At 42.0% G+C, this 15,976-nt stretch overlaps 1 protein-coding gene, 1 long non-coding RNA gene and 1 other non-coding gene across 3 annotated transcripts in view; 2 read left to right on the top strand and 1 right to left on the bottom strand.

The window, feature by feature from the left end:
* The window catches only part of LOC116453880, a 54,135-nt gene extending 50,032 nt beyond the window's left edge, over nucleotides 1-4,103 (bottom strand). Inside the window, exon 1 of the long non-coding RNA XR_004243957.1 lies at nucleotides 3,859-4,103. This is a non-coding gene — a long non-coding RNA (uncharacterized LOC116453880). The remainder of the gene's footprint in view (nucleotides 1-3,858) is intronic.
* Nucleotides 3,928-4,009, top strand: TRNAS-AGA. Its single transcript has one exon. It is a non-coding gene; the product is annotated as a tRNA-Ser (tRNA).
* Nucleotides 4,104-4,154: 51 nt separating the features above from the next.
* C1H8orf37 (chromosome 1 C8orf37 homolog) lies at nucleotides 4,155-15,774 on the top strand. Its single transcript, XM_032129807.1, has 6 exons — nucleotides 4,155-4,293; nucleotides 6,196-6,295; nucleotides 8,686-8,756; nucleotides 9,273-9,338; nucleotides 10,139-10,234; nucleotides 12,187-15,774. Exons 1-6 carry the CDS (start codon nucleotides 4,193-4,195, stop codon nucleotides 12,344-12,346), a joined length of 594 nt encoding a protein of 197 aa, XP_031985698.1. The 5' UTR covers nucleotides 4,155-4,192; the 3' UTR covers nucleotides 12,347-15,774.
* Nucleotides 15,775-15,976: the final 202 nt, after the last annotated feature.

Here is a 15,976-nt window from a genome sequence, read left to right as displayed (position 1 = left end):
GAGTTCCCACAAACAGCATCTCACCCCCAACATGCACACTCACGCCATGCCCCTGTGGCTTACGGGATAGTTTTTCCTAGCTCACAACTCCTCTGGAGAATCACCCCTGAAAAATATTTTCCAGCCTTGGCAAGGGTGATGGAACACTGTCTCTGCTTTGGTTTCAGCTCCCTCATCTAGGCTGGTTTTACATGGTGTTTGTCTCTCACCACAGCTGTGCAATGGGTAGCAAGCAGGAAGGACTTTTTCCACAGTAGTCCCCAGTCCTCTCTGCTTGATGCTTTCTCCTCCCTACTCATGTTCTCACAGCCTAGGGTCCTTCCTGGCAGGCCAATTATCTTATATTTACTACTACTTATTATTTCTGTCTATTAAATGGAAACATTTTTACCTTGTGATATGTTCTCTGCACTGACCTGCTTTATCACCACGTGCCTCCCTCTGCTCCACTTTACAGGGACTGACACCCTTGGTGCCAGAGAATGCAGGTGCAGTAAAGCTGCACAGTGCTTGGCAACACCATTTTTATTCGAAGTTACACATAATTATCATTGATTTGGAAGTGTGACCTCCTTGTTACACAGCCTCACAAGCTGACAGTTTTTTTCCAGAAACGACTTTCCAATGTTTGTTATGCCCCCACGGAGATCAAAATGTCATGGTTATAAGAAGCCTTGAGGATTATGCCATGTTCATTAAAAGGCCCCCAGACAAGTATTTTTTTGTTTTGTATACAGTCCTGAAAAATCTGCTTCCCTTAGTAAGCACCACAATGTCACACTTATTTGAAAATGAGCATGTATGTTTACAAATATCCAAAAGTATGTGTACCCCTCACAGCAAGGGCTGAGGGCTTGTCATTCTGGTCACTTACATGTTCTTCTCAGGAACAGTTTCCCTTGCAAGACAACTGTGTAGCCCCAGGCAAAAACTGGTGGGTGCTCACATACTCTAACCTTGAAATTATTAATTCAGAGGAAGGTTGGAAGTAACTGGAAGTTGTTCCACTCCTCATGCCCCTCATGGGTAAGGCAGCTGTGCCAGCAAACTGAAGTGAAAAATCCACCCTCTGAGCTGGCACCTTTGATGGAAAGATTGACAGTGAAGCCCAAGACTGGGGCAGCCTCCAGCTTAAACTGTCCTTTGATCCAAGGCTGTCTCTCAACATCACAAACCAGTGTTATATGAGGAATCTTACACACACTGTTAGTCTTGCTGCCAAGAGGTCTTTCAAGAAGTTGTCTCCCAATCTGGTATCTTTAGTAGAATAATTTCATGCACATGAATGCTTGCTAATGGTTTAAATTATATCCAAAAATTTAGATTCAGCCCTGAATTTTCTCATGTTGATGCACTGTACTACTAATAGGAAATAAGTGGTGTCACTTAAAATGATGTTATACTGGATTGTGACAAGGAACAAGATTAGAATAATATCCTGTGACTGGGAGCAAGGAGTTGAACTTTTCTACATATGCTGGAGGCAGCAGAACACCTTGGGGAGAGGCAATCACTGCATTACCTCCACCCCAACTTCTGGGGCAAGAGATTGGAAGGCAGACAGGCCTGCAACATGCTATCACTATATCAAAAAGAAGAGGGCCTCCCTGCAATCATTTCCCTCTTTGTCTGGCAATGGGTAGCATTCGGAAATGACTGGTATTACCTGGCTCTGCTGACCTCTATCATTACCCGATCCCTGGAGACTTCATTGTTCAGAGAAGAAGGCTGAGAAGAGTTCTGGGCAACCTCAATTTAGGCTCACTTTGGTTCCCAGAGAAAACAGAAGAGAGAAATTAACATCCTGTCCTAGGAAGTTTTTTTTGTCTTCATCACTGTTGTGGCAAAATCCAGTTTTATCAGCACCACTGAGAAAGCTTTCAGTAGCTTGAGGTCTAGAGAACATTATGGCTTCCACCCAGGACTTTCAGCTTTCTGTCCTCTCTTCCTAAGAGATCGTATATTAAAAAAAAAAAAAAAAGCCATCATCATCAAAGTGGTCACTCTGTCTTTTCCAGCCCTCTGCAACCAGTAACCTTTCCATTTGCACCAATATAAGCCCCAAGCAGTCAGTGGGAGACATGATTTGAACAAGCCACTTCACTGATTTCCTAAGAGAGGACAAAATTTAGGGCATGACCTCAACTCCTTTCTCCTGGCCACAGCTTAGCTGAAGGCCCAGTATGTCAGATTCACCTCAGTGTGATTCCAGAGACTAGTCTGGAATCAATTTGACCCAGTAAGTCTCTGTCTCTTTGATTGCATCAGGCCTTTCAGAAGTTTTGAACAACAAGGATCCAAACAGCAGGCAGCAATCTGCACAAAGCCAATCTTTTCAGTTTAACAATTTTTAAAGGTCTGTTCCTTTTTTTCTTTTTCTTCTTTTTTTTTTCTTTTTTGGTTTCAAATGCTTTCCAACTGAGCAAATGCTGCAGCGAGTTCATGGGAGAAGGCCTCGAGGCACCCCTGACTTTGGCACCGTTATCCCATAGACACTCCATACATTTTTGGCACCTTGTAACAGACACACTGACAGCCACAGGATTGATGGAAAGGGAAAGAAACTGTTTTACAGTCAAAAGAGAATGTACTCAGATTTCTAAGGCCATTTGAAAGAATGCCAGAATGATACTGGATTTCGGCATTCTTAAGCTCCTTTAAGATGATGCAGCAAGTGGTCTTTTCCACATGTGATGATGTATTTCAAGACAAGAGTTTCTTCAAGATTTTCCAAGCCTGTGGGCTCCTGATCCTTTTTCAAATTACAGAGATGATAGCATACTGGGGAGAATTGTGATTAGTTTAAACTCTCCACAGCTGCAAGAGATGAATGTAAAAATTCCACCCAAAAATCCACTTCTTCTGGATTGAATTTACCTACATGACACAGAGTCCTGGCCAAGGGACCACTTAAAAGAGCTGGAGCAGCATCAACACTATTTAGTTTCTTCCATCACATGAACCCAGCAAAGACTCACAACTCTTCTACCCAACACGTCTCCTCCAGCAGCACTGCCATGGATTGGGCTGGGGTATTAACAGAGACCTGAGATACGTGGGGAGGAAAATGGAATGATGAAATAAAAGCTTAAGTATGAGGGAATTCAGACGGGGCTTGCAACTCATTAATTGAAATACCCAGAGAATTGTAAAATGCCTTGTTACCAGGAGGCTTTGCTTGGAGCGCTTACGTACTGCAGACCCCACTTCATCACAGGCTGACAAATTTTGAGCCATCTTGGCAACGGGAGGGTACAAGCACTGTGCTTTCTGTGTCAGCTGACCTAAGGAAATGGCAATGCTCTGTTTAGCTTAACAAGACCTCTCTCTTTAAACTGCTTCCTTGCATTTCTAAATAAATATAATAATATACAGCATTCACTGACACTACGAGCGGTGCGCCCGCGTCGGGACACCTGACCTCCCGCGTGTCTCTGGTGTCTCTGACGAGAGGGGAGGTGGAGCTGGCATTGGAAAGCTGGTGACTGACACCTCCGACGTTTGTCTGGATTTATTAACAGGGCGATAGGCGAGAGCCACCTTTATGGGACTTTCCTCAAAAATGCCTGCCCCGACTTCCCGGGCGCTATGGGGGATGTCAGCTGGGGAGTGTTCCTGGTTTTAAGGGGACTGAGGCCGCTGTATCCACGACTGTTCCTAATCTACGAAAATAAAAAAAAAAAAAATTAAAAAAAAAACAAAAACCAAACACCACTGGCTTCTCCCGTGGGACTTAGCAAAGCCTAACCGTTTGGTTTTGCTATAAACAGACCAATATACAGCGCAGTGAACTGTATGACATGCATTAAACCTACTCTCTATTTTAAACCTTTCACTGCGCCCCGTGAGGAGACCTACCTAAGTAACAAACCCTGCTCCTTCTCCGTAACCGCTCATGGGAAGGTGGGAAGGACCTTTGCAGCATGCGTAGTCGTGGCCGAGTGGTTAAGGCGATGGACTAGAAATCCATTGGGGTCTCCCCGCGCAGGTTCGAATCCTGCCGACTACGGCCGCGGTGTGGTGGCGTTGTATTTTCCTTTTCTCCCCCCGCGTCGCTCTCCGCCGAATCCCGGCAGCCGCGCGGCGAGGCCGCGGCCGAGCCCCGCAGGACCCCGCAGCCGCCCCCACGCCGGCCGGGCGCGCAGACCCCGCCCGCGCCGCGGGGCTGCCTCGGCAACCGCTGGGCGGCAAGATGGCGGATGAGCTGGAGCGGCTGCTGGACGAGGTGGAGAGGCGGCTGTGCCACCGGCGCGGCGGCGGCGAGGAGGAGCCCACGGCGGCTGAGGAGCGCAGGTTAGCGGTCCCGCCGCGGTCCCGGCGCCCTCACAACGCTCCCCGCCGAGCGAGGCGCCGCCTGGGTGGCGCGCAGCCCGTCCCCGCCTGGCCCGTGTGGCCACACGTCTCAGGAACCCAAAATACGCGGGTTCGGGAGCCGGAACCGGGCTGACGGTCGGCAAGTGTCACCTGCAGCCCTTGTTGTTTAAAGATCCAAATCGTGTGCCAGCGAGTTTAGTTACTTCAGAGAGTCTTTGTCTCCTGCGTGTACCGCAGCCTCGGATTAAATATGGCGTTAAAAGCTGCACTACTTTGCCTCTGAGTTAGGGTTGTGGGATTACTTTGCTCTGTAACTGACCTCATGAGAGCTCTCTGTATCTAACTCACCTCAAATATCTATAAATCTTGCGATTTAGAGCAGGAAGAACTTTAGCAATAGCATTATCAAAGCTTTTATTCTCTTGATACTTCAGTCATTTCATACACATCACAGAATATTCTCAGTTGGAAGGGACCCACAAGGATCATCAAGTCCAACTCTGTGCCCTGCCCAGGACACCCCAAGAGTCACTCCATGTGCTTCAGAGCATTGTCCAAACGCTTCTTGAGCTCTGTCAGGCTTGGTGCTGTGACCACTTCCCTGGGGAGCTGTTCCAGTGCCCAGTGACCCTCTGGGTGAAAAACCTTTTCCTGCTATCCAACCTAAACCTCCCCTGACACAGCTTCATGCTGTTCCTTCGGGTCTGTTTTTTCTGTTCATAATTTTTCTGTTCATGCTTTATTAACCATATCTACTACAGTAAGCATTTAACTTACACACTACACTTTGAGGTATCTGCCTCAAATTCCACAATTTTCAAAACAATGATGATAATACCAGCAAGTTTGGTGCCGACAGGGTCATTGCTGACAGTACTGCCAAGTGTTCAGTTTCTGACATCTGTTCCTGCCTTCAGGCTTCAGTCCCAGACATCAGGTTTCCATCCTGGCCCTCACTGGTGTCTTTGCTTGCCCTCAGGTTTCCAGCCTGGCCCTGACAGGCATCTTTGCCAGCCCTTGGGTTTCCATCCTGACTATCAGGTTTACATCCCAGCCCTCACAGACATCTCGGACTCCCTTTGGAAGGTCTGTGGACCAGAGAGGCTTGGCCAGATGTCTCCACAGGTGGGCTGCTGAGCACTTACACACAGTTCAGAGTCCAAGGAAAGGATCTTGAAGAATCCAATGACTAATGCAAGACCAGCAAGACCACTACCTTTGGCCACATTACTGGACTTCCACATTGTTTGCATAATGGTTAGATGAGCACTTAATTTTAGTCGATCTAACGACAATCTTGAAAAAAAAATCACAGTTTTCTTCTTTCTCAGGAGTAGATTTGTTCGTGATTGGTTAACACAGCAGTACTACAGGCCTCTCTTTCTTTGACAAAGAGCTAGCAAACAGAAGACTTGAGTGTTACTTGAGTGAAAGCAAAGTGCAGGTGGTCTTTCTAAATGCATCCAGTTCAGCAGGAATTCTCTTCAGAACCCCTGCAGTTGTATAACTTGAGTAGAGACCTTCCTCTGACCTTTTTGTGCTCCTGCTGCTGAAGCTAAATGTGAAAAATCAGGGTTGTCCAGTTAATTGCCCAGTAAGTGTAGCATGGGTTATACTGTCACAATTTTATTCAGGGTTGGAAGTGGTTGGAAATAAAAGAAGCAAGCAAAAATAAGACCTATGATGCGACAACTCAAGGTTATCCTGCAAGGTGTTATCCTGCAGTTTACATCTGTTCAGTCATTATTTGAATGGTGTACCTGAGATACTACAAAAATATTAGAGCAAAAAGGCTGTAACTGTTTATATTTTTTAATTCACAGTTCTTAGAATTGCTGTTGTCTTGCTACAAAGATGAAGGCTGGTTTATTTATTTTTCAGATCAGCTAAAGTGTTAATGAGTGCTGGCAGCAGCAAAGAAGATCTAGATGACATTATTGATGAAATCTGTAATGACAGCAGCTTTACCAAAACACCTCTGGTGAGTAGGGGTTTGGAGAAATTCAGAACAAGTCAGGTTCAACAATGGAAGTAAAAGCACCATAAGCTAAAACTTCTAAAGCAAAATATGAATGAAAACAAGCTGTAGAATAAACTTGGAAAATAAAGCAGAAAGGAAAATGCAGTAATCCTGTATTGAGGAACAGGAGAAATACAAAGAGATGTTCTTACCTACACAGTAACAGGCAATTAAACAAAATGCTAGTTCAAAATAGAGCATAGTGTCAATGCTCAGAATCACAGAATGGTCACAGTTGGAAAAGGGACCTCTAGAGACGATCTGGTCCAACCACCTGCTTAAGCAGGACTGCCTAGAGCCAGTTACCCAGGACGATGTCCAAATGGCTTTCGATTATCCCTGGGGATGTAGACTGCAGCCTCTCTAAGCAGCCTGTTGCAATGTTTGACTACCCTCACAAGTCATAAAGATTTTTCATATGTTTAAGTGGAAATTGTTGTACTTCAGTTTGCATCCATTGCCTCTCCTGTCAGTGATCCCCACTGAGAAGAGTCTGGCTACGTCTTCTTTATTCTTCCCTGACATACCTTCGTAAGGTTCTCCTGACCATTGTTTTCTCTGGGCTAAACCATTCCAACTGTCTTAGCTTATACCTGGATGTCAGATGGTCTAAATCCTTAATGACCTTCATGGTCCTTTCCTGGGCCCACTCCATTATGTCCATGCCTCTTTTGTACTGGACGTAGTGCTCCAAACATGTCTGTGAGGTTGTATCTGGACTACCGTGTCCCGTTCTGGTCTCTCAAATACAAGAGAGAGGTGGAGCTACTGGAGAACCTCCAGCAAAGGCCCATGGAGATGGTTAAGAGACTGGAATGCCTGTCATATGAGGAGCAGCTGAGAGAGCTGGGACTGTTCAGTCTGGAGAAGAGAAGGCTCCAGGGGGATCTTATCAATGTGTGTAAATAACTATAGTTGTGGTAAAGAAGGGACCAGACTCTCCTCCGTAGTGCCCAGTGACAGGGCAAGAGACAATGGGCATACGCTGAAACACACGAAATTCCATCTGTACACAAGAAAACACTTTTTCTAAACTGCAACGGTGGTCAAACACAGGGACAGACTTCACAGAGAGGTTGTGGAGTCTCAGTCTGTGGAGGTTTTCAAAATGCAGCCGGACACAGTCCCTGGCAAGCTGCTGAAACTGACCCTGCTTTGAGCTGGGGAAGGTCCCTTCCAGCTGAAATGATTCTGCGATTCTGTCTCATCAGTGCTGAGTAGAGAGGAGGGGTCACCTCCCTGGACGTGATGGCAACATCCCTGCTAATGTAGCCCAGGATACTGTTGGCCTTCTGTGCCGCAAGGGCACACTGCTGGCTCCTGGTCCACTTGTTATCGACCAAATTTCCCACAGCCTTCTCTGCAAAGCCGCTTTCCGGCTGGTCAGCCCACGTGGTGTTCTGTGCATAAGGATTATTCCTCCCCTGGGGCAGGAGTTTGCATTTCACCTTAGCTGAACTTGAAGAGATTGCTTTCAGCCCATTTCTGTAAGTCATTTGAGGTCCCTCTTAATGGCAGTGCAGTCATCTGACACACCAACCACTGCTCCCCGTTTTGTATCCTCTGCAAATGACTCCTCATTTCACAGCAGGAGATGGAGATGAAGCCACAAATTTACATTCTCAAGACAGTTACAATGATAGAAGGCATTGAAAATAGATATTCATTTGGGTATCAGCAGTAGTAAATGGTGTTACTTATACTTCATAACCTCCTGCAGATTCTCTTATTTTCATGAGTGACATGGTTTTTGTTTTGTTTGTCTTTCGTTTTTTACAGAGTGGCTAAATCTGAACCAACAAAAATACTTGTATACATCTGAGGGAGAGAGAATTATGTCAGTAAATTTGTATAATTTTATCATTTTATATCCCTAGAACTTCCCACTTAGGATCTAGAGTTCTAATATTCTAGAATTCAAATAAACTCTTCTGTGTACAGCAAATAAGAAACTTTTCAAAGACTATCTTTTTGAATAATCTAAGTTCTTGATGGGTTTTAATGAAACAAAAGCTAAAAGACATCGAGGGAGAGATTCCAAATTATAACTGGTTTTAAAAGCAGAATTATTAAAAGGAGGGCATGAAATACTAAGTCTTGATTGTAAAGTCTAAGCGATCATGTGGTGTGGAATTCCTTCGGCCAGAGCTGGAAATTCAGTATGGGAAGAGAAGCCTTGTTCCTCACTTACCTGTTACTTCAGAGCCTCATAAACTTGAACAAGAAATATCCTAGAGTCTTAGTCCCCGTCTTCTGTGACTCAGATTTTCTGGCTCCTGGTTATTAAGTAAAACAGAATATTGTGACTTTGCTGTAATGCTGCATTTTATTCTTGGATTGTTTTTAAACAGAATTTGAAGTCTAATTCTGCAAGTCTCACACCTGAAAGAAATAAAGTTGTTGTACCGGCATATAGGAAAAGGTAGGTGAAAAATATTTGGGCCTGTTGGACATTGCTTGATTATAACTTCTTATCAGTCTAATAATAGTGCTGCTGTTTAATCTGTGTTGACATTTCTTAAGAAAGACGCTGAGAAGAGAAACAGTCTTTGTAAAGAACAACAAAGATAAACAGGTAATTTCAAAGAATTGTTAATGTGTTTTCAGTTGATCAAAATAATTTATTATAAATTTATTAATTATTTAAGCTATTGAACAACATCTTCCTTTGACTTATGGACATATACATTTATCAAATGCTGCAATATATAGACCTTTGTGTATTTGGCATAGAGAGTGATTTTCATAAGAGTTTTTCTTTGAACACTTTGGTAATGGAAATTTTAATATTCTGTAGTTTAAAAGCATTTGGATGTTTTGCCTATATTTAATAAATATTTTTTTTAGAAATACCATGTGGTTAAACTAGGAAAAATGTTGTACTGCTTTCTCCAACCTGTTTTGCTATAATTTAATATTTTTTAATGAATCCATATAGATGCTGTCCAGTGTACCTGGGTGGAAGCCTTTCACCATCTGGGATAGGAACAAATATTTCAAAAAGGTAGGAAACCTGAAAAAATATGTGCTACTTGCTTTATCATTATTTTTATTCACAGCTGTGTTTCTGTGGTGGTACAAAATTCTGCATTTGAACAGGGCAGAACAGCCTTATAGTCATCTAAAGAAGTGGCTCCCTGTAACTGCAGTTGAAATCAACTGGTCCCTTCCAGTCCTCTGTTGTTGACCACTTGACCTTTTGTTTGTTTGAGGTATTCAAAGATGCTTGCAAATGAGACATGAAACCAAAAATCAGTAACAAGTAGTTAAGGAAATTGCTGCTGCATTGTTATTTTTCCCTGCCTCTCTTCATTTTTCTATGTGTTGCCAAGTATGTGACTTAAATCAGTGGGCTGGTTCATCCCAGAACCTGAACTGAAAATGGTCAGAGTGCTTTGCAATTGCAGGTGAATTTAGCAGAAGAGGTACTTTGAAAATTTATCCACAACATTCTATAGAACATTACTGCATTTCCATGTGGCATTTTTTGTAGTAAGTAATAATGTACTCAACACATATTTGGATGCTACCCATGTCCTGTACCAGTGAGGAAGACTAAAGAGAATATATCAAGTGAATATCAGTTTATTTCATGTGTTCAGTGAGGATAGGAACCTGTAAAAATAATACATGAACATATAATTAAATCACATACCATAATTCTGAACATGACAGAGATGTAAAAGCATTAAGATTAGGTGACATTGCTTCTGGTATTTCTGAGTGTGCTGTACTGCACACCAGGTATGATCCGTGTACATTGTATCAGTCAGCTTCTCTGATTGATTGTTCTTCTTTGTCCAGAACGTGTGATCAGCTACGTTGTACTGCTTGTGACTTCCGAGTGTCACTTTTCAATGACTACATCTGGGATCAGTCCTGTGATTATCTTTTTTTCAGGTGGGTCTGAGGTGGGTTTGGTATTAGTGTTGTGTTTCTGTGCTTTGGGGCTTGATATGAACAGGAAAGATGAAAAGCCCTTAGCACTGCTGTGTCACCTAAAAAGAAGCATGCATGCTACCTGTTTGGGATCAGGTGGGAAACTCTGTGGGGAGGGGAAGCAACATCTCCCAAAATTTGTTTCCATCCATTTCTGTCTCTTCTCCCATGACTCTCCCTCTGCTTTAAAAAGAATTCAAGTTTCATGGATCAAAAGGCCAGCTTGTTGCTAAAATAAGCAGGTAATCCATGTGATGGGTTGGCCTCTGCCAACCAGTGCAGGGTGTCTACAATGTCGACAACATGAATGCAGACTGTTCAGCATGTGCTTTGCACATCACTTTCAGTTATACAGACTGTGATGGTTTCAAGTCAGATGTTCTTTTTTCCTCTATCAAGTATGCTGTCATGTTCAGTGAAAATCAAATAGCTTCATTTCTTAACAGATTTCTTTCTTGAAAGAAAGGTTTGGTTAAATGGAGAGGTGGGATTTTTCTTTTCTGCTTATATTGTGATGTCTTTAATTCTTTAAATAGTTTTTGAAGACTTAAGGAGTTCTTATTCCCAGTTTTTCTAAAGTTAATGCCAAGACTTAGTGAAATGTAGTTTAGTAGGCATGTTCCTAATACAGACATCAAATTGGATTTCTCTTATTTTAGTACAGTCTCTGTGTGTGCCCGTTAACTGACGGAAGAGGTGGATGTGTTCAGAGATAGTGCTTGGACAGTGAGGAGTGTGACAGCCAGAGCAGAACAATAATGGAGACATCAGCTCCTTTTCCATTATTTTTCCTGTATTACATCTTTGGTTATTCGTGTATTTTTCTTCCTGTCTCAAAATTTCTATCTCTTTCTGAATACCATTATTTTTCCTATTATTTAAAGCAGCTTTAAAAATACCATGCTGCACTGGTCTCCTAAGATGAGTTTGGTAGTGGGAAAGGTGGATAAAAAAAAATAAAAGTGGGATTCTTTTGTTTACCCTAAGTCAAAATTATTTTGCTTCTCAGATCTTGAAATTAATAAATGAAACTGAAAAAAAACCCCACCCACATGAGCAGCATTAGTATCACATATTTGTAAAATTGATTAAAATACGTAATCTTTAGCAAGATACTTAGCTGTTTATTTTGACAAACCTGAATTTTAGAAAGCAAACTTTAAGATTAAACATTTTCCTTCCATCAATAGGTGCATGATCTCTTTTTCTAAAAGTTCTTCCTTTGACACTTGTTTTGGGTTTTCTTTATTTAGCTGGGCTTGTTAATGTTTTTTTGCAATTCAGTGTCCAGTAATTGATGGCCGGCAAGAGGTCATGAGAGCAAAGTTAGCTAAAATGCTACATTTTCACTTGGTTTTTTTGAAACAACTTGGTTTTGTCATAGCCATGCTGATTTTTCATTTGTTGTGGTTATTAGCTGCACAGGAATTATTTCTGGTTTGATGTACAGTCTTACGGCCATTTCATTTCAGTCCCTTTAACAATCATCCTGAGTAATAGTTCCTAATGAAAAGTTTAACTCTGTAATTTTACCCATTATGCATAGCAATTTTACAGTAAGTTTGATAAGATAAATACATTTTTGGATCGTTTTTTAACACAGGAATTAACTCTGCCTGGTTTTCTTCCCAACTCTTTTTCTGGAGGCTGACTGGAAGTCTCTAAACCCAACAGATAACGTTGTTTACAAAAACATCAATCTGCAGTCAATCTGGGAGCACAGCACTGAGACTGCTCTCGGGAAAGGATTGCATTCAAAACAGAATTCAAATATATGCCTAAATTCATCCATGACAGTGGCACTCTGAATTGTCCTTAAGATGTCTTCTGATTTGAAATGGCCTCGTGAATATTTTTTCTTAGGAAAAAAAAAAAAAAAGCATGATCCTAAGCTGAATTCACTTCTTTGGCAGGAATAACATGCCTGAGCTCAGTAAACTAAGAGCAAAGATGATAAAGAAGAAAGGAGCACGTGCATATGCTTGTCAGTGCAGCTGGAGATCCATTGATGAATTAACTGACCTCCAAACAGAGCAGCAGCTTCGGTGGGTTTGTGGTAAACATGGAGAATGAAGTCTTCTTGTGTTGAAATGGGTCTTAAAATCAATTTGTTTCCTACCCAGTTTTCCGAGAACAGATGGAAAAATTGCAATATTTAGATCTAGAAATAGATTGTAACACCCAGATTTCAACCTGAAAACTCTTTTTTTTTTTTAATTTAATTTAACTGTCTGGCAAGCTGTGTGGGGATTTGAATTATTAGGAGAAACAACCAACCTGGAGGCTTTCTGGAAGCTAAATGAGGTGAAAGCTCATACAGTAGTGTTAAAGAAAAGAAGAGGAAGTAACAGACTTGGGCGTGGGCAAAGCACCTTGAGACGGTTCCTCACATCTAGCAGAGAGCCTTATTTCCCGTGTCTGCAGAATCTTGGACTCAAACTGGTGGACTGAGAAACAACCATGACACAGAAGTGTATGAATTCCTGCACAGAAGTGAATCCTGCTTTTCTGCTTTGCTCATAGCTGTTAATGAGAGCAAGTGGTTGTTCATCTCTTAAAAAATTACTATGGAATCAGCTCTCATCTTAAAGGTTTCAGGACACCCCAAAACTTTACTTCCTTTTACCCACCAGTACCCAAAAACTGCAGGTGCTGAAAATTTTCTTCCAGTTCCTACTGCTTTCTTCAGAGCACTTGCTGCTGACTAAGGACTTCTACCACAGTGAGTTTCTTGAACTTCTCTTCAGCCCTCACTGCACAAGAGATGAGCAAGTTATTGTGCAATTATTAAATATGCAATTTTAAAGAGATTCTGAAGGGTATGTTACTCTTTTATTGATATTTTCAAGGGAAAAAGGCTCAGGCTTTTAAGAGTGAGAAAATATATATCCTCAATGATGTTCAAATTAAGATTTTTTTCAGTTTCACTTAGCTTTCACTTCAGCTTCTCTTTAAAATACTGTGTATTCAGAAAGTGTAACTGTCCTGTTTCAACACACTCCCTTCCCTCAGTAACACTGTTCCTTGAATTGTCTTGCTTACAGTCAATGTTGCTATAGTTTATGAGCTTTTTCTTTTCTTTATGTATAAATAACACAGAAGATAGATTTGAGTTTTATGCAGGGGGAGAGGGAGTAAAGAATAACCAGTCCTGTCATTTACTACACTGAAAGGTGTCTCAAAATGGGACATCTGTCAGTATTTTTGCTGTGCAGCACGTGTGTCTGTACAGATAAATTCAGAATTACTTACTTTGGGCAATTCTAGCTGTACAGAGCCATTTCCCTTTCTCTGAAGTTTTGCTCATGGTTCTAATCTGTCCATTTATTCTCTTTCTGAGCTTTTCCAAAACAATTGCATGGTCTTTCTTGTAGAGGTGATTCCTGTGTCTGTCGCCCTCTGAAAGAGCAGATCTCAGTAGTGACCAGAGGCGTCACGTACTCTGCACCCTGCTTACCTTGTTCTCCCGTGAGTGCTTGTTTTAGAACCTGCAGAGGCCCAGCAGTGTGCCTGGAAAGCCTGGCAGTGCTTCTTCAGTGCTCCAGACTTCACCTTCCAGTGCCCCATGCAGCCTTGCTGTAGAGTCAGAGGTGAGTTGGCTTTGGAGAGGTACTGCTTGGCATGATGGTACAGACATATTTAGGGTCATGTATTGTTTTCAGTGAATTTAGTATTTCAGGCTGAAGTTTCAACTGCTGGAGTCCAAAACTGCAGGTTCAGGACCAGAGACCAGTTGGCTAATGCTCAGTCAGCTCCTGGAAGAGCTCTGCTTGCCTTTCTGTCCTTTGTGAAGATGTAGCCCTGGTCTGGGCTGTACACAGTGAGTGTTCCCGGGTTTTCTTCAGATGGGCCCAAGCGACTTTCATGCCTAGAGAGCATCAGTGTTTAAGAGAAGAGTGCCTAAGAGAAGAACCCAACGGAAGGCAACAAGCTCTGGGGAAGACGAAATCTGCTTTCCATTCTTAAAGAATGCATTTCAAAAACGCTGAGTTGCCTTGGCTCGTCTGTTCCAAGGCTATTTGGAACTCATGACCAAGTAGTTCCACAGGGTGTCTTTTGGCTAGAGTTGTACTGGAACTTGTGCCACAGCATAGAAACAAGCTGGGCTTGCAACTTGTGAGCAGGAAATGAGGAAAATCCTAATTCCCATCTCAGTTCATGAGACCAAGTCTTATGCGACTTGGAAAAGGAGCGTGTCTCCTGTATGCTGAACATTCCCCTGAAATAATCAGGTTTATTCAAGTGTAGTTAACTTGCTTCTGGCCTTGGTTAGAGTGGTGGGATATGACAGCTTTTTGTCCAAGAGAAGTTGCAGACAGGTATAGAAATAGTGCTTCTTGTATGGGTTTTCAGAATTTAGCATATTTCTAGATTTGAGAATAATTGCTATGTCATTAGATACAATTATTTTGTTGGAAGGAGGAGCAGCATTAAGATCTGATTTCCTTTCTTTTGCTTTCTTCAGTTACATGTTACAAACCACTCCAAAGTCCTTGGATGAAAAGAATGTAAAGAAAGGTAAAACTAGGGCTTGAATGTTTGTTTGATGAAGGTACTGTCAGATTGTACAAGGTTTTCACGATGTAGCCCAGACCCTAAGTGATATTTCTGTGTCAGTTATCTGAGATAGCAGGGATTATGTAGAGAATTCTGTTTAAGAATATGTAAAGAATTCTGTTTAAGAATGCAATTCAGCTGTTGTCAAATGGAAGTCACTGGAGAACAGTGTTGCTAAGTATAAATGTGACCCTTGTTTTCCTCCAATTTTTTGCTTTGGATTAATTATACAATTTCCATTTGTGAAATGGGCAGGGTGAAAATTTGAGACTTTTATTTTGCTTACTGATACACTTGGAAATTTTCTAGCCTGTCCCATTAGTCTGCAGCAGGTCCCTCAAAAAAAATAAAAGCAATGAAGGATGGCAAAATGAGATTCCATCAAATTTTAATGTGCTGCTCTAACTTTCACTTGTTTTACCTGCAAACTATGGAAGGTGAATATAGCTCAGAAGAGTCATTATTAAGAATCTTGACCCACCATTAAATTTAACTTACAGAAGCATAATAACATCACTTACTGCAAACTTTGCAATATCAAATAAAGACCTTTTTTCCCCAAACACTTATTTTAGTTTTGTACTGAAGTTATTCTGCAAATACTGCCACTTGCTGAAAGACTGCCACTTCTCTTGTTTCCTGACATGTGAGTCTTTGGGTCATGTAACCAGCACACGTGGTAGTCACACAATACAAGAAGTGCTATGTTGGGAGCTGCATACGCAAATTTTTCTTCCTGCCAGGCTCTTTTTTCAGAAGAGCTGACGTTCTGTCTGTGGTGTGACACCCGATAACCACAGACAGGTGGCAGGTGGAGTAAAGGAACATCAGGTGCTGCTCATTTGTGAGGGCCACATCTGATGCCTAGGGTTTGGCATGTGTGCTTTGAGAAAGTTTTTCAAATGTCAGCACTTAATTAAATGAAAAGTTGGAACAAATCTGAATTGTGTGTTGTGTGAATTCTATTGTATTATTCCTATCCAAGAGAAGCCAGGAGGGTTATGACATGTCCTTCATACAAAAGCATTGTCCAGCTCATGAGAAGCAATAAGTACTGTTGTGTGTGTTTTCTCACATCAGTGGGGATGCAGCAAATAGAGGAGAATTAATAAGCTTTAACATTCTTTACCAGCTAACATGACGAGA

This window comes from Corvus moneduloides, chromosome 1 (assembly GCF_009650955.1).
Source record: "Corvus moneduloides isolate bCorMon1 chromosome 1, bCorMon1.pri, whole genome shotgun sequence".
Taxonomy (NCBI): domain Eukaryota; kingdom Metazoa; phylum Chordata; class Aves; order Passeriformes; family Corvidae; genus Corvus; species Corvus moneduloides.
Note: the sequence above shows the minus strand (reverse complement) of the source record. Positions and strands in the feature narration are given on the sequence as shown.

Excerpts from the sequence above, each read along its gene's own strand:
- C1H8orf37 (XM_032129807.1), top strand. The coding sequence starts at position 4,193 with ATGGCGGATGAGCTGGAGCGGCTGCTGGACGAGGTGGAGAGGCGGCTG. Across the intron at positions 6,296-8,685 it reads GCTTTACCAAAACACCTCTG|AATTTGAAGTCTAATTCTGC; the intron begins GTGAGTAGGGGT and ends GTTTTTAAACAG. Across the intron at positions 8,757-9,272 it reads GTACCGGCATATAGGAAAAG|ATGCTGTCCAGTGTACCTGG; the intron begins GTAGGTGAAAAA and ends GAATCCATATAG.